General features: G+C 48.0%; 1 protein-coding gene and 1 pseudogene across 1 annotated transcript; one reads left to right on the top strand and one right to left on the bottom strand.

Annotated features, from left to right (window-relative positions):
* Positions 1 to 13,585: 13,585 nt before the first annotated feature.
* LOC149369519 (uncharacterized) lies at positions 13,586 to 16,942 on the bottom strand (annotated as a pseudogene).
* A 2,352-nt stretch (positions 16,943 to 19,294) lies between these two features.
* LOC149369518 (uncharacterized) lies at positions 19,295 to 23,528 on the top strand. The gene is made up of 3 exons (XM_089575797.1): positions 19,295 to 19,484; positions 20,326 to 20,405; positions 23,493 to 23,528. Exons 1-3 carry the CDS (start codon positions 19,295 to 19,297, stop codon positions 23,526 to 23,528), a joined length of 306 nt encoding a protein of 101 aa, XP_089431923.1.
* Positions 23,529 to 24,183: the final 655 nt, after the last annotated feature.

Raw genomic sequence — 24,183 nt, 5'->3', positions numbered from 1 at the left:
CAAAGCAACAAGAGAAAGTTACGTGGCGAATCTCGACTCGGGCGGAGCACACTCCTAGCGGCGTCAGCACATGTCCTCCGGCTGTCCTTATCGGCGCGCCGTGCCAAGGAGTCAGGACTTTGCGTAGGATTGTAGCAAGGCTACGACTCTTAACGCAAAAATCAGCGCCGGTATCTACAAGGGCAGTCGTATGGTGGTTGTCAACGGCGATCGGTATCTCAGCGGAAAGAAGCTCACCGTCGACGAAGTGCGCCGTATCACGGATCGTCGGACTGACGGGTCGTTCAGTGCGTCGAAGTGCGGCGTCGAAGGTAAGCTTCTGTGATCGTCGGGAGGTCGTCGGACTCGTTGGTCGTTCGGTGCGTCGATTGGGGGCGTCGGGGGAAAACTGCGGCGATCGTCGGAAAGTGGTCGGACTGCTGGTCGGTGCGGGGGGTCGGAGGTCGGAATGTTTGATCGAATCGGCGAATGGAGGATGTTGGTCGCAGTGCTCATCGACGGCGGCTCTACCTCCGAAAGTCGCCGTCCTCAGTTTTCCCGGCGCGGACTTGGGGACTGCCTGAAGGAAGTACGCCGATTGGGGGAAAACTGTCGCGGCAATGGCGACCTGGACTGGCGTCCCGGTGGGGACGCAGGTGGGACGTTGGCGCTGAGGTACTGGTCGATGTTCCGAGGTCGTTCACCATAGCGCGGCCGAGGGGCATCCGGTGAGAATCCGCGCAAGCCCATCCGACGGTATGGACAGTGGCGCAGTACGTGTCCGGCTTCGCCGCAGTGGAAGCACAGAGGTAGATTGTTCGGCGTACGCCACACGTGTGCTTTGCGAACGGGCGGTCGAGTGTCGGGCGCATCAGCCGGAGCTGGATGTCGGGGTGCAGGACGGACGAGAGGAGCGGGCCTGTAGGGTGCCGGTGGTGCTGGCGCAGGGGTACGCAACGCGTCACTGTAGGACATGACGTGCGGAGCTGGCGGCTGGGGGGATGGCATTGATGGCACTACTTGCCGGAGCTCTTCACGTATAACATTCGAGATGCCTCCAACACGCGGGTGTTGCTCGAGAAAGGGCAGCTTTTGAAGTTCTTCACGTACGATGCTTCGGACAAGCTCGCGAAGGACGCCACCCTCGTTGTCGTTCATCGGCAAGCGGAAGTCCACAGCAGTGATGTTCGCAGAACGATCAAATTGTACGAATCGCTGTTGTAGGGCACGCTCCATACTTGTCGCCTCCTTCTTAAAATCAGCCACAGTACATGGAGGGTCACGTACAAGGCCGCCGAAGATCTGTTCTTTAACGCCACGCATAAGATGGCGCACCTTCTTTGCCTCCGACATGGACGGATCCGCGCGGTTGAAAAGCCGAGTCATTTCATCTACAAACATGGCGACGCTCTCATTGGGCCGCTGCGCTCGGGACTGTAGAGCCAGTTCAGCCATCTCTTTTCTTGCGTCGTTGCCGAATGTGCTGAGCAGCTTTTGCCGGCAATCTTGCCAGGTGGTGATGGTAGCCTCGTGGTTTTCGAACCACATCTTGGCGGCGTCTTCAAGTGAAAAATAAATGTTCCGCAACTTTCGCTCCTCGTCCCACGCATTAAATGCAGCGACACGGTCGTAGTTGGTCAACCAGTCCTCAACATCCTCAAATTTGTCGCCATGGAACGGCGTGGGCATACGCGGAGCATGGAAGAACAGCGGCTGGGCACTTACTGGAAGGTGAACGGGCTGGCTTGCCTCTGTAGTCGTCATGGTTCGCGGTAAGGAAAAAAGGGGACCACACTCGGGAGCTAAGCCTCTCAAGCGGCGGCTGGCCCTGTGCAGAGGTGTGTCCGCGGTGTGTAGCGGGGCTTCGGAGGCACCCAAAAGCTCTTCGGACATGGGATGTACCCAGCACCTCCACCAAAATGTCACAGCCCAGTTGAAAAATACACCAGGATGGCTTGGTGTGTTCTGGTGTTTCCTAGTGTGAACACCAGCTTCTGTAGTGTGTTCTGATGTTAACACCAGACTGGGCTGGTGTGTCGTAGTGTGCACACCAGCCCGGTTTGGTGTGTCGTAGTGTGCACACCAGCCCGGTTTGGTGTGTCGTAGTGTGCACACCAGCCCGGTTTGGTGTGTCGTAGTGTGCACACCAGACTGGGTTGGTGTGTTGTAGTGTGCACACCAGACTGGGTTGGTGTGTTGCAGCGTGCACGCCAGACTGGGCTGGTGTGGTGCAATGTGCACACCAGACTGGGTTGGTGTGCTGCAGCAGGCACACCACAACGGGTTGGCGTGTTGCAGCGTGCACACCAGAAAGCGTTGGTGAGTTGTAGCATGCACACCACACTTGATTGGTGTATTTTGGTACCCACAGCGTGCAGTGTTAGTGTGCTGTAGTGCATACACCAGACTGCATGGGTTGTGGTGTGCACACTGTTTTGGTCGCCAATTGCACTTAAGAGTGGATTGGTTAATTTTGGCATGCAAAACACTTTGAATAGGCATTAAGGTTTGGACAACAATCAACCACATTCTGGCTGACACACACAGGAACTTAGTGTGCTGTTGTAAACGTATACAACTACACTGCAGTACCTAATTTTTACTTCAGTTTGGGGGCATACACAGCAAAGACAAATATTGGTAGAGTGCATCCATCCTAATCTAGACTTCTAGTCTAACGCGCGTCGCACTGATCACAAAGTGCAGTATAGAACTATACCAACTGTAATGTGGGGACTCGCACAGGTAGTGTGGACGGCCACAGTCCTTGTTCCAGCATTGCTTCTCAGCAGGCCGGCGTTCGCAAGCGCGCACCAGAGCTTGCTTGAGCTTCGTCAACTTTGTCTTCTATCTTCTTCCTCTCCTTCATCGGCGCTAGCCGCTGGGGCAGCAAGCCCCAACTCTCTTTCTTACAATACCCCCGGGATGAAAAGGCGCCATACTGGAGGCCTAAGGGCACGAGATGATGGCTGGGTCGTAGTACGGCTTCAGGCGGTCTAAGTGCACAATTTCACGGCCGCGGCGGTGATGATCAGACGAAGGCGTGATGGGCTCCACAAGATAGTTAACTGGCGATGTCTGCTGCACAACGCGATAGAAGCCCTGGTATTTGCTCAGCAGTTTTGTAGACTGTCCTGGGCTGGAGGAGGGCACGTAAAGCCAAACCAAGGATTCAGGAAGATAGGGCGGCGGCAGACCGGGAGAAGCGGCGCAGGAGCTTTTCTGACGGTGCTGGTCGTGTGAAGTAAAAGAACGGGCGAGTTGGCGGCATTCTTCGGCATGCGCAGCGGCCTGAGAAACGGTTGTAAATTCGGACGAATCGGGGCGGTAAGGAAGTACGGTGTCCATGATGGAGGAAGGCTCGCGTCCGTACAGAAGAAAATACGGGGAAAAACCAGTAGTGGCTTGCGTTGCAGAGTTGTAGGCGTATGTAACGAAAGGTAGAACGCGGTCCCAGTCTGAGTGATCGGCAGAAATGTACTTGGTCATCATGTCGCCGAGGGTCCGGTTAAAGCGCTCGGTCATGCCGTTTGTCTGCGGATGGTACGAAGACGTCGTGCGGTGAACGATATGACACTCCCGAAGGAGGGCTTCCACGACACCGGACAAGAAGACGCGACCCCGGTCGCTGAGCAATTCCTGAGGTGCACCGTGACGAAGAATGATGTGCTGAAGTATGAAACCGGCTACGTCAGAGGCCGTCGCAGCTGGCAACGGGGCAGTTTCGGCAGAGCGCGTGAGATGATCAATGGTGACGATGATCCAGTGGTGCCCTGCGGCAGTGCTGGGAAGAGGGCCATAAATGTCAATTCCAACACGGTCGAATGGCCGGGTCGGACACGGTAACGGTTGCAGAGGAGCAGGTGAGTGCGGTGGTGGGTTCTTGCGCCGCTGACGTTTCAGAGAAGAGCGTATGTACTGGCGGACAAAAGGGTACATGCCCCGCCAATAATACCGAAGGCGCAGGCGGGTAAAAATTTTCAGCACACCGGCATGAGTGTATTGCGGGTCGTCGTGATAACTGGCACAAATGGCGGAGCGGAGATGCCTGGGGATCACGAGCAGCCACTTGCGACCATCGGGGAGGTAGTTTCGACGGTACAGCAGCTGGTCACGCACGACAAAGTGATGAGCTTGACGACGGAGCGCTCGAGAAGGGAGGCGGGCTGATCGGTTGTCTGAGAAATCCAGAAGAGAAGTAATCCAAGGATCTTTGCGCTGCTCTGAAGCCATATCAATAGTGTCAAGAGAAGGTGTGAGGCCGGAAATAGATGGCAAGTCAGGCTCAGAGGTCACAGGGGAGCGCGAGAGAGCGTCGGCGTAGGAGTGTTCACGACCGCAACGATAAATGACTCGAATATCGTAATCTTGTAAACGCAGAGCCCAACGAGCGAGGCGGCCAGATGGATCTTTGAGTGACGACAGCCAACAAAGGGCATGGTGATCTGTAATTACATCAAACGGGCGCCCATATAAATAAGGACTAAATTTTGTGATCGCCCAAATAATCGCCAAACATTCTTTTTCTGTGACGGAATAATTAAGTCTCTGCTTTTGTGAGCGCATGGCTGGCGTAAGCAACGACGTGCTCATTGAAACCAGGTTTCCGCTGAGCTAGAACGGCACCGAGACCGATGCCACTGGCGTTTGTGTGCAGTTTCTGTAGGTGCGGAAGGGTCGAAATGGCGCTAGATCGGAGGAGAGATGAGGAGCTGGCGCAGCATAACAAAAGCTTCGTCACATGCAGGGGACCAAGCCGAAAAGTTGTGGCGACCAGCGAGAAGTTGCGTCAGCGGGGCGATAATGGCAGCAAAATTCTTGACGAACCGGCGAAAGTAGGAGCAAAGGCCAAGAAAGCTTCTGAGTTTTTTCAGGGATGTGGGCTTCGGGAAATCAGTAACTGCACAGAGCTTGGCAGGGTCCAGGAGTACACCATCCTTGGACACGACGTGGCCTAGGATAGTCAGCTGGCGAGCGCCGAAGCGAAACTTTTTCAAGTTCAGCTGCAGGCCAGCGTCACTGAGACAGTGGAGAACACTTTCCAGGCGAAGAAGATGAGACGGAAAATTCTGGGAGAAGATGACATCGTCCAAGTAGCAGAGGCATGACTGCCATTTAAGCCCACGGAGGATGTTGTCCATCATACGCTCAAAAGTGGCAGGCGCGTTGCACAGACCGAAGGGCATCACATTAAATTCATACAGCCCATCAGGCGTGATGAAAGCTGTTTTCGGGCGATCGACGTCGGCCATCGGCACCTGCCAGTACCCAAAGCGCAGATCCAACGAAGAAAAGTACTCCGCTCCCTGCAGGCAATCCAGCGTGTCATCTATACGAGGCAGGGGGTAGACGTCCTTCCGAGTAATTTTGTTTAGCCGGCAGTAGTCTACGCAGAATCGAATGGAGCCGTCCTTTTTCTTGACGAGCACGACTGGAGAAGCCCACGGGCTGTGAGAGGGCTGGATCACGCCGCGGTTTAGCATATCGTTCACCTGTTCATCAATGATGCGGCGCTCGGCGGAGGAGACGCGATAGGGGCGTTGGCGCAAGGGTCTATGGGTGCCAGTGTCGATATGGTGGCGAACCGCTGTTGCACGACCCAACGGTGCTTGAGGAGAGTCGAAGGATGCGCGGAAGCGCTGCAGCAAAGCGATGAGCTGGGCGCATTGGTGAGGTGGTAGAGCGGCATCGACAGAATGGGAAAACATATCCGGGGAGGACGGGTCGGCGACGTCGGCGGGAGGGGTGAGGGCGTTGATGTCATGGGCGTCAGGGTCATCAAGGACAGGAGAAGCGTCGTCCAGATCGATGACATCAACCGTGCCAAGCAATTCTCCCCGAAGTAAAGTGGTGGGGAAAGGCAATGGGTTCGCGACGTACAGAGCGCCACAACCACCAGCAAGTGTGAGCATGGCATGAGGGAGCATGACAGATTTGCGGTGCGCACAAAGAGGAGAGGGTGAATAAAGAACAGTAGCGTCAGAGAGGGCAGCACAAGTCAGCGGCACAAGAACAGTAGAGAAAGCTGGCACGTCGACGTCGGCAGCGGCGAGAATAGGCGCGGCGGTAACAGGGGCGGCGTCCACAAGAGCATCACACAGCGGCGACAAATCAATTTCAGCACGTGCACAGTCAATGATGGCGCGATGCGCGGACAGAAAGTCCCACCCGAGGATGATGTCATGAGAGGAGCGGGCGAGAACGAAGAACTCAATGGTGTAGGAGAGACCTTGGATGACGAGGCGGGCAGTGCACGCTGCGAGAAGGCGAATGGGGTCAGCGCTGGCAGTGCGAAGCGAAAGGTCAGAAAGCGGCGTCATCACTTTTTTTAATTTGCGGCACAAGTTGCGACTAATGATGGACACGGCAGCACCAGTGTCAATAAGCGCGTCAACAGTAATACCTTCAACGATCACTTCAATAACGTTCATAGGAGTGGCGATAGGGCTTGAGACGGTCGTTGACGGCGCAGTTCTTGCCTCCGGAACTGCGGCGCCTAGTTTTCCGCTTGAAGTGGTGGGGACCGGCGGCGCATAGGAGAGAGCGAACGACGTCGAGGAGACGGCGACCGATGGCTTCGGTTGTAGGAGTCGGAGCGAGGCGGAGAGGGATTCGGAGGCGGCAGAGGAGAAGTGACAGGGACGGAAGGCAACGGAACGTCGTACGTCGGTGGGCGCCCGCAGTCGTAAGGACGGGATCAGCGCGTGCGGCACCAGCGGGCCACATGACCAGCGAGGCCGCAAGCATAGCATATCGGGCGGTTATCTGGGGTGCGCCACGGATTCACAGGGCGGGGACCAGTGCGAGGCAGAGGATGGTGAGTGAGTGGCAGTGCAGGGGCGAGCTGCTGCTGAGGGTATACGTTGACAGGTGGAACATAAGCAGGCATAACTGGCTGAGGTCGTGGCCGGGCGACTGCTTCAGCAATATGTCAGCGGTGCAGTGACCAGAGGGGGTGGATTAGCAGGCGGCAGGACCTCAGCTACCTGCTCCTGGATGACACGCTGAATAGAGGGCGACAGCGATGGCGTTGGAGCGGGTTGGCAGGTAACCAGCGATAATTGACAAGCGACCTCCTCCCGCACAAACTGCTTGATGTGGTGAAGAAGTGTCGGCTGATCGTGGGCAGGACTGCCTGCTGCCAAGCTCGAAATGGTGTCGTCCGAGCAAGTGGTACGGCGGGTGACATGTCGCTGCTTGCGGAGCTCATCGTAGCTCTGACACAAAGACACCACGTCGGAGACGGTTTGGGGATCTTTAGACAACAACATTTGAAACGCATCGTCCTCAATCCCTTTCAGAATGTGTCGGATTTTGTCAGGCTGGCTCATAGATGGATTGAGCCGCTTACACAAATCAACGACGTCCTCGATATAACTCGTGAAGTTCTCGCCGTTCTGCTGGGCACGACAGCGCAACCGTTGTTCAGCACGAAGTTTTCGGACAGCGGGGCGGCCAAAGACGTCAGTCAGGCTGGTTTTTAGAGCCGCCCAGGTAGTAAAATCCGCTTCGTGGTTGCGGAACCACAAATTGGCAACATCGTTCAAATAGAAGATGACATTCGTGAGCTTAACGACATCATCCCATTTGTTGTAAGCACTCGCGTTCGTAGGAGGCCAGCCAATCTTCAACATCGGTGTCGTCAGTGCCGCTGAAAATCGCAGGGTCGCGCTGACGGACGGCACCGGAACAGACGACAGCGGTGGGGACAGGTTGGGCCGAAGTTTTGGTTGTCGTGGTAGAGCCGGGTAGCCTGCGCATCGTGGCGTAGCTCCAGGAGAAGAGCAAGCAGCACCTCCACCAAGTGTAATGTGGGGACTCGCACAGATAGTGTGGACGGCCACAGTCCTTGTTCCAGCAGTGCTTCTCAGCAGGCCGGCGTTCGCAAGCGCACACCCGAGCTTGGAGCTTCGTCAACTTTGTCTTCTGTCTTCTTCCTATCCTTCATCGGCGCTAGCCGCTGGGGCAGCAAACCCCAACTCTCTTTCTTACACAACCATTTTTCAGGTAAAGCGAAGGGCAGAAGTGTTTCATGCTTAAGCATGCCCAAACTTTGCTTCACTGGATGTTATGTGCTGATGCAAATGCCTCAACATACCATTTCAAGCAGAACGTATGCAGCAGAAGGTCGCCCTTCTAGATATAATCGCCTCTGTGAAACAATGTTGAGTAGAATGATAATTAAGGTAACCTCCTAACATGTTTTCATAAACATATGTGAAAATTAGATATCAACACCATAATTCTTTACAAATCAAGTGTGCTTTTAACAAACCTCAGATAATAAACTCAGACAACAAACCAACACACGTACATTTCTACCTTAGGCCAAATATGGCATATGAAAAATGCGATTACAAGCCACATTCAGCTTCAGTAATTACAAACAAGACTACACACTGGACATTTTCTAGAATGCTTCTATATACAATGACCTATAACATGTGGAACACAGAGATGCAGAGGTGTTTCACAATAATCGAGAACAACACAAGGAAATAAACTTCAAATGACATATGCAGCAAAAGGTGCACACCTTCCATACAACTGAGGCAAATATTGTCACAGAGTGGTGACTGCAGTCCGGAGAGCAGGAAGACAGCGAAAATGGCTTCTAAACGAAACTCCTTTTGTGCTGACTTGCACAAGCAAAGAACTGAATAACTCCGCGGAGGCATAGCAAAAGGCGAACTCTGCGGTCGTTGGACAGATTGCCCGCCGCTCTTGGCCATGCTGAATTTAAAGCTGATAGCAAACTTTCGAGAAAAAGCGTGGAGTTACTAGAACATTCTGCAACAACGCAGAAGCGGCTCCGCCAAGATGTGATCAATCTAGAAACCTGGTTGCGTCTTGCATCATAGCCAAAGCGATAAAGCGGCACACCGGCAACACTGCAGAATAAACAAACACTACAAAGGTTTGCGGAATTACTCCCCTCTCAAAGAAGCATCGACCCAATGCTTTAAAACATAAGACTACAAACAAATAAAATGGACTGTGCAAAAAAAAACACCGAGTGTGGGAACAGTGTCCTTGAGCATGCATAGTAGGGCTTTAGACGGACGACATGGAAAACTTCTAGTCGTACGCAGTGTCGCAGAGATTGGCTATCATCATCATCAGCTGACCACCTACTGCAGGGCAAAGGCCTCTCCCATGTCTCTCCAATTAACCCTGTCCTTTGCCAGTTGTGGCCACTGTATCTCCGCAAACTTCTTAATCTCGTCTGCCCACCTAACTTTGTGCCGTCCCCAGCTACGTTTGCTTTCTCTTGGAATCCACTCCGTTACCCTTAAGGACCAGAGGTTATCCTGCCTTCGCATCCCTGCCCAAGCCCATTTCTTCCTCTTGATTTCAACTAAGATGTCATTAACCCGCGTTTGTTCCCTCACCCACTCCGCCCTCTCCCGATCTCTTAACGTTACACCTATCATTTTCCTTTCCATAGCTCGCTGCGTTGTTCTTACCTTAAGCTGAACCCTCTTTGTTAGCCTCCACGTTTGTGCCCCATAGGTGAGTACCGGCAAGATAACAGCTGTTGTATACTTTTCTCTTCAGGGATATTGGTAAGCTACCATTCGTGACCTGAGAGAACCTGCCATATGCACTCCACCCCATTCTTATTCTTCTAGTTATTTCACTCTCATGATCCGGATCTGCAGTCACTACCTGCCCTAAGTAGACATATTCTCTTACTACTTCCAGCACCTCGCTACCAATTGCAAACTGCTGTTCCCTGGCTAGGCTGTTGAACATTACTTTGGTTTTCTGCATGTTAATTCTTAGCCCCACCGTTCTGCTCTGCCTGTCTAACTGATTGATCATGCTTTGCAGTTCTTGTCCTTGCCATGCCATGTTCTGGATTTGATCACCCAGACCATTGGTGCTGTGCCCAGTATGAGTTTAAATTTGGCTATAAGCCAATTTAAATTTGTCCCTGGCATCTGTTCCTAATCATTGAGTAAAGCAGGAATTTGGGCAAGTTGGTACGTATTCATTTTTGAAACAGCGCAACAAAGACGGGACGTGGAAACTGAGGGGTAAAGACAAACAGGCGCTGACTAACAACTGGGTTTATTGAAAACAACACACAAATATATAGACAGAGTTAGGAAAGATTAATCGCCACCATAGTCAACTCATGCCACATGTGAAGCCAGATACCCAATCTCCCCTTCGGAAAGGGCGACCGATAGGCAACTAATGCACGTTGTGCCTTCAATCAGCCATTGTGATAAGATGACGCGAGAAGTGATTGAAGCTTTTCTTATACGTGAGAAAGGCGCAATGTGCATTAGTTGCCCATCGGTCGCCCTTTCCGAAGGGGACATTGGGTATCTGGCTTCACATGTGGCATGAGTTGACTATGGTGGCGATTAATCTTTCCTAACTCTGTCTATATATTTGTGTGTTTTTTTCAATAAACCCAGTTGTTAGTCAGCGCCTGTTTGTCTTTACCCCTCAGTTTCCACGTCCCGTCTTTGTTGCGCTGTTTCAAAAATAAAAAGAAATGTTCCTAATCACTTTCATAGAGATTGGGCACCTTCACAATATACGATTGGTTATTCTGTGCCACAAGCACACAAGGTGAAATAACCTTCTGTTCACAAATTAGGCACAACCCAACATCAGTCGGAGGGTGTTCGGCAGTGGACATGAAAGGCATAAAGCTTTCTTCGGTAATTAGTTTTTGGCAGAGTAAGAAGATACTGTTTTCCACCAAAAAGATTTTGATCACTGGCAAGAACTTGCCATCGTTTGTTAGAATGTATTCAGAGCACGTTTTCTCAGTCCTGTTATAACTGGCACTATGTACAGTGATCCCTTTAATACGTGCCCTGAGGTATTCACTCATACTGGGCACAGCACCAATGGTCTGGCTGATCAAATCCAGAACATGGCATTCAAGACTGCCAGGCTGCAATGGCGAACCTAATACTCCTGACTGGAGCTTATTGCCTTGCTTCCCTGAGATCAGCTTTTGCTGCTTGTTCAGGTAGGGTGGCAGTAGTACCAGACGCTTCAGGGACCTCTGCACCTCTCGCATGATGAAGCGCTCTGCTATTTGATGTGGCACACCTTTCGCTGCAGAAACTAGCTTCCGAATGTCGCCATTCCCTCCTTCAAATGGGAAGGTAGAGGTTGCCCACAGTGGCCCAGTCATGCGCACAGATTTTGCAAGGTGCACAAGTTGGTGCACATTGAATGTCAGGGTGTGTTCACCATACAGAACTGGCATCTGCTCAACAAACTGCACAAGAAGCCTTTCGGCACAAAAAATATCTGTCTCTTCAACACTTGCTTGTAAGAGTAAAAATAAACTCTGTGCAAGAAGGCAGAAATGTGTGAAATATCTCTGCGGGAGTATATTGAAGAGGCAAGGTGCACTGTAATAAAGAAGCCAATATCTCCATTCTGTAGCTTTCCAAAACGAGCGCTCAGTTACTGGCCTGGGCAGTCTGGTGAAAGAAATTGGCGGCCGAATTTTCAACAGGCGGTCATTCAATTCCCTCACACGATTCCCAATGTGCCAGGCGCTTCCTGGTGAACACAGCCAAAGTTCCATAAGCTGCGATGTGACACCTTCGAGTACACAGTGCATGTAGTCCGGTGGAAAGCCCCACACCAGGTCCAATGTGCTGAGGGCTGCGACGGCTGACAAACCCTTTAAGCCGTCCACAGGACGGTCTCGCTTGGCTTCAAGCTTCATTGCACTGTACACCGTGTCGTGGCATCTCTCCACCATATCGCGCCCCTCCATGATATACTTCAGAGTGCCTGAAAAAAGAAATGACAGATAATTTGTTATAGTACTATGCATAATAAACAAAGAAATACATGCTAAAGAACAGACAGGAGGGAACGACATGGACATGTATGTGATGGTTATGAAATGCTACAATAATTTAAACTACATACAACGGTACCATATTTACCTTTAGTCAATGCACAAGCCCATTTTACAAAATTAGGCTTTTCATGTTACACTCAGCATATGTACATGGGCAATAGGTCAACATGTGGAGCTTGAATACCCTATTTTTCACTGCAGAACCCAACTTCCAAGAGGTAGACCTAGGGTATGAGAGATGCTAATGAAAAGCTCTGGATTATTATGATCACCACGGAATCTGACCGGCATAGTCAATCTTTCTGACCTTTTATGTGCACAGCTTATGCAGGAAGAGGAACACAAGTTTACAAGAGTGCTTGTGTAAGAACTTCCAAGTGACAATTTTTCCCATTCTGAATCCATACATGTGCGTCACAGGTGACAACTGTGATTCCAGTCTTCACACCTCATAAGTCTTGGATCATCAGGCAATAAAAATATCAACAGTTTAAACAGACAGCAAAGACATTTTGCTCACATAATTAACAGCACCCAATCTCCTCGTAGCTAGAAAGAAGTGCCCTGTGCATATCTGCACATATTTCTCACGGTAAACACAAAGCTAAATGCGACTGCTCACCAACGTGCAAAATGTCCTTCCTTTATTATGCATGCTAGAAAGCAAACTAAGCATCTCACAACAGCCTTTAGTTTCAGAATACTTATGAGGAGTTTAAGAAGACCCGTGATCCCTAAGGTCGGAAACTGCTATACCATGGCAGTTTTCAGTCTCCGTCTTTGGAATATGTGAACAGAAAAATTTCTTTAAAAGACTAAGCACCAGAGTTACAGCTGTCACAATCAAGTAACTTTGCCGTACTTTTCTCTGCCATACCATCTTCAAGTCTCTCTCTCCCACATATGGGTGATAATTCTTCACAAGTGAAACTTGTTTCAGTGCTTTTATGGGGAAGCACAGATTGTCACGTCATCATCATGGCCCTGCATCACCAAGTTGTTGTTATTGCATTAGAACAAAACCTGGTTCAAACTGATATGGACCAGTATTTTTATACCGGTAACAGTTGATACCAACCCCATGGGATACCAGTAACAGTAAATAGTCAAGCTTGAGAAGGGTATATGCTTGTTGGTTCATATTTGAAAGGTAAAAACGTAGCGCAGAAACAAGAACACAGAAAGACAGAGAACACACGGCGCTACAACACACAGTGCCGTGTGTTGTCTGTCTTTCTGTGTTCTTGTCTCTTTGCGCTACGGTTTTACCTATTCAAACTTGTTGCATGTGAATGCATTTAAGCAACAAAATTATAGAGCTGTACAGTGTGCAGAAAGCAGAAGAGGCAAAGCTTGTAATATGACTGAAACAATTCTTACCATCAACAAGCGTTCCTTTTTGAAGGCACCAAGAACAGCCATAGTATCCGTTGTACTGCTTAGCATTCAGCAGTGAAGCGCGAGCTGGCGAGTCAACACAAAAGCACAACACATTCACTGTTGACTGCACAACTTTGCCAGCAAATGACCATGTGAAGTTGCCCATAGCGCGGAATTTCTCGACAAATGTCTTCAAGTAGAGGTGAGTAGGTGGGTGACCTTTGGCAAACCAAATGGCGCCGATGAGGATGTTCTTCCAACGGTAGGGAAGAGGGAGCTCATTAAGCGCTACTTGAATTGGCCAGACTGACCCTTTGCTTGACTTAAATACTGGCGATCCATCGCTGTTAGCGGTAACAGTGAGGTCACTCCAATTCATGTTCCTTTCATGGCGGACTTTTCTGTACAGTTGGCCATCTGTGATAACCTTATAAGCTCCCTGATGAGATTCAGCTGTCAGTTTCTGGAGGTTTGCGCCAACTATATCCCCAAACTTCTTTAAGAGACACTGTAGCTGACGCTTGAGGTCGACAGTTATGAAAAAGCTTCCTTTTTTCACCAGCTGTGCCATAGTCGTCGTGGCTGCACAATTCGCGCAGCGCTGGAAATCTTGGCCGCAGCTTGATGTCAGGCACTCACACGTTGGGCAGTATGTATGGACTTCCACCATCCTTGATTTGTGCAAATCCCATAACTTCCTGAAACCATATTTTGTCGATGGGAAGACGCTCTGGCCAAGCAACGCATTCAACAGCTTCAACAAGCTGTCCACTTGTGTCCAAGGAAGGCCAGCAGCAACAACAAATGTTAATACAAGCAGCATCGCCTGCAGGTGGGTAGTGTTCTGGTGTGGAAGTCTCGACTCAGAGTTCACTCTTATAAATTCCGACAAGTCTTCGTCGGGGTCCTCTAGCAGATGGTTGTCAAGCCCATCGGTGTCCTCATCAAGCCTTGGCAATTGTGCATCAGAAATGCTGTCATCAAGATGCTGGCTTGAAGGCTCATCATCCAAATTGGGATGACTTGTAGAGGCGTTGTCATGCACCTCATCTTCAGTTTGCTACAAAAAACATTGGAAAGGCATCATCAGCAACAGAAGAAAAAACATCAGTATTCAAGTGAATGACTGCAACCTGTTCATGTATACCCCGAGTTGGTATCATTCTGCATGAACATCATTCCGATTCCCTCCACATTTTAATATTTTCATCACAGGTTGTATGTATTTTCTTTATAATGAACCATAAGAGATTAGTATACGTGGACCATCATGTGACATCAACCTACAATCACTAAATAATTTATAATCGAATTTCGTATCTCACCTGTTCAAGCTTCAACAGTCAAGTAATGGCTACGACGTGAAAGGTCAATATAAGTCACATGAGACACAAATAAAAAGTGCAACATAATCACTGCTTCGTAATTTTAATTCACTGTGATGCTAAAGACAGCTTGCTGCAAGAGCTGGAATGGCAATGGGTTTGGTGCATGGTTCATGGGAGTTGTGGTGTCCTAAAGCGACCCCGGCTACGAGGGATGCCATAGTGGAGGGCTCCAGATAGTTTCACTCACCTGGGGTTCTTGAATGTGTACTGACATCGCGCAACACATGAGACTCTAGCATTTCGCCTCCACTAAAATGTGATCATAGTGGCTGGGACTGAACCCCCGCTTTTTAGGTCAACAGTCGAGAACCATAAACACTGAGCCACCACAGCAGCAGAATCACAATCAACGAAGCAGCAGCGATTATACTGCAGCTGTCTTCATGCCTCATGTGACCTATACTGAACTGACATCGTAGCCATCGCTCTGCTTTTGGAACAGAAGCCGAATCAGGTGAGATGAAATTTGATCATTAATTATTTGGCAGCTGTAGCCAAATACCTCATGGTCTTCCATGTATAGTAATGTCTAACGCACCGTTACAAACAAGAAAACATAGCCAACCAAAATTTGGTCTCTATACTCCTTTAAATGTTATATGGGAAAGTGTCAAAAAGTAGGACCAAGAGTGAAAGTACGGCAAGTCGCCTTACAGTTCAGCATTGTCAGGTTCGTTGAGCATGATTTCACAAGTCCGACAAGGCAGACAACAACAAGAGACGCTAATAGTTTTTAAAATAGAGTTGCTCAACAGCGGCATAAGCCCATGCATAGAACAAGCATTAGCACAACTGAGTGGGCAGGAAACATAGGCAAATAAAATAATACATTTTCTCATAATACCGCATTTGCATGGTTCAAAGGCAGCTAACATTAAACTATCAAAAAGGGCCCACAAGAAACCAAACATGCATTTTCGGGCTCAGCTGCCAAGCACCTAACCACTTAGCCACCACAGCAAGTCTAAGTGCACATATCTATGTGGCTTCGCTTGAATGCAAGAATTGCCTCTGAACACCTCAACACCTACACGAAAATTCTGGGGCAAAGGGCAGTACATCAGTGTGTGCGTGTGTGTGTGGGGGGGGGGGGGGGGGCAAACCATTTGAACTGTATACTGCTGGGAGATTTTTTTTCTTCGGAAAAATGGGGTACGCAAAGTTTTCCTACGCAAAATTTCAGGCTTGTGGAGGGGGATAGATTGCCCCCCTTCAACAGGTGAGGTGCGTTTCCAGAGTCAGCGCAGAGGCTCATGGGAAAGTCGTCTGCTACAGCTACTTCACGTTCCAAATTTCTACCCCTGCTTGCTTGCTTCACGGCAGCCGCTGTGTGAATTCGCTTCATATACTAATTTATTTCCACTGCAACACCGCTGATTGTATTGCATCATCGCGAGACCAACCAGACGTCGACTCTGTTCTGCTTCGCAGCGTGTTTTCGCATGAAGTACAACCAAAATAACGTAAACGGTCGGATGCTTTCTATGCGTATGCAGTGCGATGTGTTGAGACGTGCAGGCACGGCTGCATGTAGGGATAGTCTGCTAGCAGCTTTTACACGCTTCGAGGCAGCTACATCTATCATTTACTAAACTGTGCAAGCTCAGCCTTCGTTGCCTTCGTGATGCAGCAAAAAAAAATAAAAAAAACGAATATATAACGACCAACACGTTAAACTAGTTCCATCGGACACACAGCCGACTGCCGTGCATACGCAGAACAGCCAGTCTACGCTGGCAATATTATAACCACGAGAAAACACTAATACCTTTCGTAATAGTCATTTTATGCGCTTAGACGCGTTCATACACAGCACGCGCTGATCTTACGGTGATGCTGTGCAATACGCAATGTCGCAGCACAAATAGATTAGCAAATAAACGATGCACGAATGCAGGACAATAGCTATGCAGAAGGCAGTGCGTGGGAGAAATTTGGAACCGGAAGTAGCTGGCAGACGATTTTTCCATTGTTTGTATTCACTTCGCAAACGGACCTCACCAATTCACCCCTGCCTCTTTAATCCGGCCCCATCCCTCAAATATGCACTCGCCTCGCTTCGGTGCGGGCCCCAGGACACGCTGTAAACAGGCTTACTTGCCTCTGTTCATTGATTTTTTTTTTCTCGTAGAAGCCCAAGGTACGGCCATGGTACGGCCCAAGGAGTAGAGGGAGAAATTAGGGGGTAGCGGGCGCCCTTGGAAACGTGCCATGCACAACGGCTCACCTCTGAAACTTCATTCGACGGTTCCCTTTGCCGCTGGCTCCACACGGTTTGCCGCGGAACTTTCGCTGACGACGTACCGGGCTCAAAATAAGCAAGGTACCGTTTTTTAGGAGGCATGCTGCGATAAAGTGCACAGCCTGCTGGTAAAAGAAAGCCTTCGATCCGAGTACTGCAGCTATGCAGCTAACAATAACTACAAACGAGGCACGAGCGGGGCACGAAAGAGAGCACGCGCGGTATCGGCCTCCACAGTTACGTAACCACCACGCCAAGGTCTATTGCCCACGCCGCCGCTTTGCACCACTGTACTCTCAAAACAATACTTTTTTTTCATTAATACAAGTCTAAATGATCGTTATTCGCAGTTTTTCTTTTTTGCAGTAGATATTGTAGATCTGCGAACAAGAAAGTGTTTTGTCATGCTGTTTCGGTTTCGGTTTCAACAGGCGAACGAAGAGTGCACCGTGAAGGTGGCTTATAGGTCACGCGCGAGGCATGGAAAAACTGCAATATAATCTCTGCTTCTACATTCATTGTCATTCCGATTCTTGAAGCAGACTGCATTGTAGTGAAGCAAAACGACTAATCAACATATCGCAGTTTTTTCATGTCTCCCGTGACCTGTGAACTATAAGCACAGTGCAGACAACTGACACACACAGCACATGCACAGAATGGGAACAGTTATCAGTTTCAGTAAGCACGATATCTGCACTACGAAGGACCAGCTATAGGCCCCGCTCTTGTCTTTTTAGCTATAAACACACTTTGGCGTCACAACCATCGCTATAGGCTGTTGAAACCGAAATAGCACGAGAAAGAAATTTGATTATAAATTATTTAGCGCTCGTAAGAGAACACCACGCAATAATCCATGTACAGCAATGTCTTGCGCATCATTACAAACAAGACAGCAGGCACCCATAAGTTAGATGCATATACTCCTTTAACCATCACAGCGATCTTCATGCCTTTTGCTTCCGCGACCTGTACCATTTATTTTGGCTTCCTTTACTGAGATCTTTGTTTCCGTTGCTGTTAACTGGTAAAAGTGAAGAAATATCATAGACAGTAAAATTTAGGCGACCACAGAAAAATACACCATTTGCGGGCCTGTAATTTACGGTCAATCTTGGACGGAGGGATGGGCGAAGGTCATTTGACATGTGTACTTCTTGGATATTTTTCGTCGAAAAAATGGGGTTCGGCATGGTCTTCCTACGTAATTTTTCTTTATTAGCTGGGGGGCTTAGGGAGCGCCAAATTTCTACTTAAATCCATACCTGACTTTCTGGGTTTGTCATACGTACGGTTTATTACACTTAGCTGTTCGTATAAAATGAACGCAAAGCTTTTTTTTTTTTCACCAAATAAGGTCTTCTGAGAGTGACTGGATTATTTCGACCTAATTTTGAGTTGGGGCATATTGAGTGCAGTTCCTTTTTATGGGATTTCTATAGCTTCAAATATGACAGCGAGAACTATATGAAATTCATTCTGGTTCATTGCAGCCAATGCTAGCTGCTATAGTTATTACTCGATGGTGTGAGGCTGGCAGTGAATTTTTTGCAGTGCCCTACACAGCGGCCTATCAATATGGTCGACGTGCTCATTCTGCGACCGCTATTCTCAATATTCGCGCTGGACGTGGCACTTTGGACTGCTGGGATTAAGATTCCGTTATCAACTGGATTATTGATCAGTAAATCCTGCTCATCCACCTGGAAACTGTTCGATTCCAACTTGAATCACATGTATATCCAGCTACAAAATGTCATTCACCGGAAATCATGTTCATCTGGAATAATTTTTTCAGAAATATTTACACTTCCAGTTCACCCCTTCTCGAACCTCTCCCAATGCCAGGTAGAAAATGCCACTTCAGCAAGAAATTCAGCCGAAAAAGTGCTTTTCAAGCTGGAATGGGCGCCCGAGACGAAAGTCCGCCCTGCCTCCATTTTCATCGCGAAACGCCAGCCGGCAAAGAAGCAATCGCCGAATAAGCGTCCAATACATTAAATAGCTTATTTGGCGGTTTGTTTTCACCCGAAATCGTGAAGCGGACATACGGGGAGTTGGTGGCTGACAGGCACGTGAGAAGAGCTTCTGTCTTTCTAGACATTTCCAGATAATGAAGGGAAATGGTAATAATAATCTCTTACCGTACCTGTTAACCTAAGATCACAGAAAAAATTAGACCGAACATATCGTAATACGCTGTTTTGTGCGCGGATAGAAGTCTTACGGAATTCTTTGCGTATCTTACTAAACAGCGCCACCTCTAGAAGTATAAATAATGAGCCATCCAGCAAGCCTAGGCGGCGTGGGCGCATCAAGGCATAGAGCACCAAGGAGGCTCGCACGCGGTACTCCGTTAACTCCGTCGTTTGTCCTTGGCTCGCACGCGGTACTCCGTTAACTCCGTCGTTTGTTTTGATGATAGTTGTGGTAGCGTAACTGCCCGGACAAATGGAGTATTACGTGTACGTAAAGTTCTTGGAGGACAATCTGAAGAAAATTGCCAAATCTCGGCATGTGAAAGGGTTTCGCCCGGCCAATGTGCACGATTTTAGCGCCGGGGTAACCTACACTGTATATTGGGAGGGCGACCAGAAAACCAGCGGAGGGTACTACGACGCTGAAATACTGCACATGTCAGGTAAGCAGAACTGTCCTGAAGACCCTGATGCAAGTTTATTTTTTTTTATCCCTGTGCCGTGAACTATTGCTGCAAAACATGTCGGCAAGCATCTGCCGCCTGTCTGCTCACATGGGTTTGCTCGGTGCACACGAATCAAAACAAAGGGCGCCGCCTTCATGTCCTTTGTCAACGCTGTTTTCTCTTTCATGTTGTCGAAATGTGTACATTGGGCCTATACTAGCTTCGGCTATTGGCCCAGCAGTTTTTGCAAACGTTTTGTATATCTGATGTTAAAATAAAGAAAGAAAGAAAGAATTTGCACCGACTAGCCCAACCACACGTGTGCGTTGTTTCTAGAACGTTTTTCGCCTTCCACTTTCTTTTTACCGCTTGTGCGCTCCAAGTGTACTGAATGTTTGATGTTCGATGTACCGAAATCCCGTGCCCATTAATTTGCCGTGGTTTCGGGGAGACTGCACAATGGTTAGACCTGTTTTATTTTTAATTCTGTGTGTTTACATACACTGTAAAGCTTTGCAGTATTTGCCCATCTGGTGTTGCATTATGAAATACACTGCACAGCAATGTCAGCTATTATATGGTGCATTCCGTGCACTCATGTTGTCTTCTCATCTTTTCTGTGCTTTTAAAAATGTTAGCTCATCAGCACCACTAGGCTGAACATTAATTATGTGGATGCTTGAGAAAAACACTGCAGCATGCGAGTGTAATTATGTGGACACTGGACACTTGGGGAAAACACAAGCATACGAGTGTGAGCACTGAGATGTATCAGCATGAGTGTTGTGTGGCCTGGTCGTTACTACGAGAAACAAGTGTTCATTGAAATTTATTTCAGAGTCCAAAGAAGAAATGGACTCATTCATCATAGACAAGGCGCAGCGTGCAAAGCTGAAGCGGCAGGGGCCACCAGAAAATGTGCGTGTTGGAAACTGCATGTTCCGTACAGGAATTGTCTTGTTGGTAGTATGTATACATGGGTTTCATGCGATGTCATGGGTGCCACAATATAGAGTCTAAGGGAGAGCTTCTGCAATGCAGATTGGGGCAGGTAATGAAAAATGGATTAGAAAAATTTGCAGGTTTCTGGCATGCATCTAATCTCAAACATGGCAACAGCTATGACTTTGGTGCAACCCAGGTATATGCAATTTTCATTGATGCCACTGCTGGGCCCTTGCTATCTTCGTGGTCATTCTGAATATGTTTACTCTTTTTTATGGAAATGTTGGCTAGTGTTAAATTATTGAAACATATGCAAGTCTTAGAGCAAGCAGCATGTTGCCATGCGGGCGTGTGTATAATCACAACCGTGGTAAACAGAGCGTGCAGTTGTAGGAAAAGCCTATATGAGTGATGTAGTGCATTTTTCTGGTATTTGTTTAGTTCATGCATCTATACTTGGAAATGCATATGCAAAGAATTGTATGATACAGCTGTTTGGACCCTTTAAGTTGCTGTTGTAAAGAGCGACCAAGTAAGAAGCAGCTTTAGCTCAGAGTCGTGAAGGACTTGACATTGACTATGCCAGCTTCACAGTCACATCGAAGCACTGCTGAATCTTTACAAGGGAACCTCTGGACAGGAACTTGTTGCCATTTGTAGACCTGCAGATTCTGAGGCTTAATGCAGTCATATATACAGTCATATGCACTCCTTCTGGCATTGCTATTATTCCTGACATGTATCGGGAGCATGAACTGTCAAGCGCAAAAGTTTGCAGGATCCGCGAAACTGCATTGCTGTGCCATCTGCCATCACAGAGCGTGGTGTTGAGGTTCACTTGAGTCTGGATACTATGCTCTGTTATGGCATATCACGCAGCAATGTAGTTTTGCTTCGCCCCGCCACGCATCGCAGATCCTGCAAACGTTTGTGGCCAACAGTACCGTGTTATGGATGAGGAAATGCCTAATGTACTTGTGGCAAGTGGGCGAGTCTCCTTGCAGTGGTCAAACAAATGCGAGTGTGCTGATTATATGCGAAGTGCACGATGACTTGTGCATGATACACATTTGCTGCATTTATATTGGTTATGCCTCTGCTTCAATTCTAGTCAAAAAGAAAGGTGAAACAGTTGAGGATGGCTGCCAAAAGGAGTGCCAATGAGGACGTTGTGGCACTCGCAGAAAACAATGCACTCAAAGAGGAGCTGGAAGCCCTCAAGAGAGAAAATGCCAAGCTGCGGCAGCTCAACATAAAGCTGCAGGAGCAGCTCCTGAAATGCCTCTCAGCTCCAGGTTAGTCCTGCACGGCAGTATGCCTACTTCTTAATCTAGATACCACTTGCTACAGCCTGTAAGTTATTACTTTTTTCTCGTAAGCTCCAGTGTCTCAAAAATACACCAGTGCTTTATAAAAGAAACTTCTTTTTGGGAAAGCAATTGTCAAAACTTTTGCATGTTTATGCAAAATTCAACAGTTTTCATTGGTTGTAGAAATGCAGTTTTGCACTAACTCCATGTCTTTGATGATCCTAACGTCTGCATCACAGTGGAAATGTGAACTTTAGCTACATATGTTTATGTTCTTAGTGGAGCTTAGATAAATTACCTAAAAAGACCAAAAACAAAAAGATGAGAAAGTATGATGAAACAAGAAAAAATGAACTTGCTAAACGGGAAGTCTAAAACTGCAAACGTTTTTGTCGACAGCTGCTGAAGTGAGCAATGAGGCTAGTTTTGCACTCATTGAGAATGCCGCTGAAGACATCCCTCCAAGGGCGGTTACACCAGTACCACAGCAGTGCCACCCCACCCTGTCACTGGAAGGGTCCACGCTGCCTTCATCTGAAGTGCACAGTGCGTGCTTATCAGCTGAGGCAGGTATGGAAAGTCATCTGCAGCACTCCGGAATCATGTCTACTATCTGTGCCCCGCTGCGGTGGCTCAGTGGCTACGGCGCTCGGCTGCTGGCCCGAAAGACGTGGGTTCGATCCCGGCCGCGGCGATCGAATTTCAATGCAGGTGAAATGCCAGAGGCCCGGGTACTGTGCGATGTCAGTGCACGTTAAAGAGCCCCAGGTGGTCGAAATTTCCGGAGCCCTTCACTACGGCATCTCTCATAGCCTGAGTTGCCTTGGGCCCCTAGTAAACCCCAGTAAACCAATAAACCATGTCCACTATCTATAATTGTCAGTGACATTGTTGCGGAGTCCTTAACCTACCACCGTGCGCATTTTTTTCAGTTCGCAGCAAGTTTATAACCCGTTTTTCAAGCTGCAAAGATAACCTAATGACAGAAAGAACAGGGAAGGGTACAGAAATGAGGAGCTCGTTATAACATAAATAGGAAGATAGCCAACAGTCATTGAAACCAAAGAAAGCATACGAGAATGTTGTTTTTAAATCATTATTGATGATGTAATGGGAAATTCATCGGTACAGGCAGCAGCCATGTTGAGAAAGCTTCAAATTAACCTAAGGACAGCGCAGTGCGTGTAACGTTAAGGGACAAAAAGAGAGTAGTGCGAGTCAGGGGAACAAGCACGACTGTGATGTTCTGGTTTACATCATGAAGAAATGAGCAGTACTTATGGTGTGGAGGACAGGTGATGAATGGTCCATTACTACTAATGAAATAGATTCCAAAAAAGAAAGGTAAACATTGCTGACGAGATAAGGAAATCTGTGGACTATAGGATGGCTGTAGCTGGCCCAGTACTAAATTAGAGGTCAGTGGGTAGTGCTTTTAACCTGGTTTGGGCATACGCAGGATGATGAAGTTGACCGCCAGAAATAACTGCATTTTGGTTTTCTTTGTTGCATATTAAACGCAAGCACTAGTGGTAGCTAGCTGTCTTGCCATAAATATGGGTAAAATTGATTCCATATCTCATGTCTGCATAACAAAAGAATAATCTATTTATTTGATATGCTTCGAGGCTGAGGGTATTGATTTCAGCATAAATTGTATGAAATGTTGCTCCTACTGCACTAGTCTGAATTGTGTTTTAATCACTACTAGGTAAATATCAAGCTTGTGTTTTGCCGTCATTGCGTGCAGACATGCCAGCTTTACAAGGAAAGGAGACATCTCTGATGGCATCTGCTGAAGTAGACTTTCCAGCCGTGCCTGCTGGACCGCCTGCAGCAGAACCACGACCAGTACAGGGTGTTTGTTCCCTGACAGACAGTGGAAAGGTGAAAGAACCTAAATTTTCTGTCTTATGAAATGTGAAATGCGGGGTAGCATGCACATATATTCATTCACCAGTGTAGAATGTTTAGCAAGTTGATACTTGTCTATACTGGCTATAGCAGCACCAATAAGATGTGGCACCAGCATTCACTTGCATCTGTAAATTTTTATTCAAGAAACACAGATTATAAAAAAGAAAGGAAAACAAGAAACAGGAAAAAAGGTCACCATCCAAATCGAGCAACATTTGTCCTGCTGCGAAAATTCACTGGATGCTCATGAAACAAATTTCATGTCTACATGTAATTGCTTAACCAGTGCTTTTAAAATTCAGTAAGCTATATACATTTTATGTTGGTGGTTTAATGACAGGTATATGGGGGTGTTTTGGTCAGGCTTGAACAGTCGGATGGTTATTTCTTGCAGCTCATGCAGTTACTTTACAGGTCCAGTTTGGTCCACAAAGGTAGCCCATGTAGTATTAATGATCACTAAAATTTTTTCATATGAAGTTGAATCATGCTTAGTGCTGCTTTTAAAAAGAGCACTGGCAGCT

Source organism: Amblyomma mixtum, chromosome 1 (genome assembly GCF_055824585.1).
Source record: "Amblyomma mixtum isolate Tamu chromosome 1, ASM5582458v1, whole genome shotgun sequence".
NCBI classification, from domain to species: Eukaryota; Metazoa; Arthropoda; class Arachnida; order Ixodida; family Ixodidae; genus Amblyomma; species Amblyomma mixtum.
Note: the sequence above shows the minus strand (reverse complement) of the source record. Positions and strands in the feature narration are given on the sequence as shown.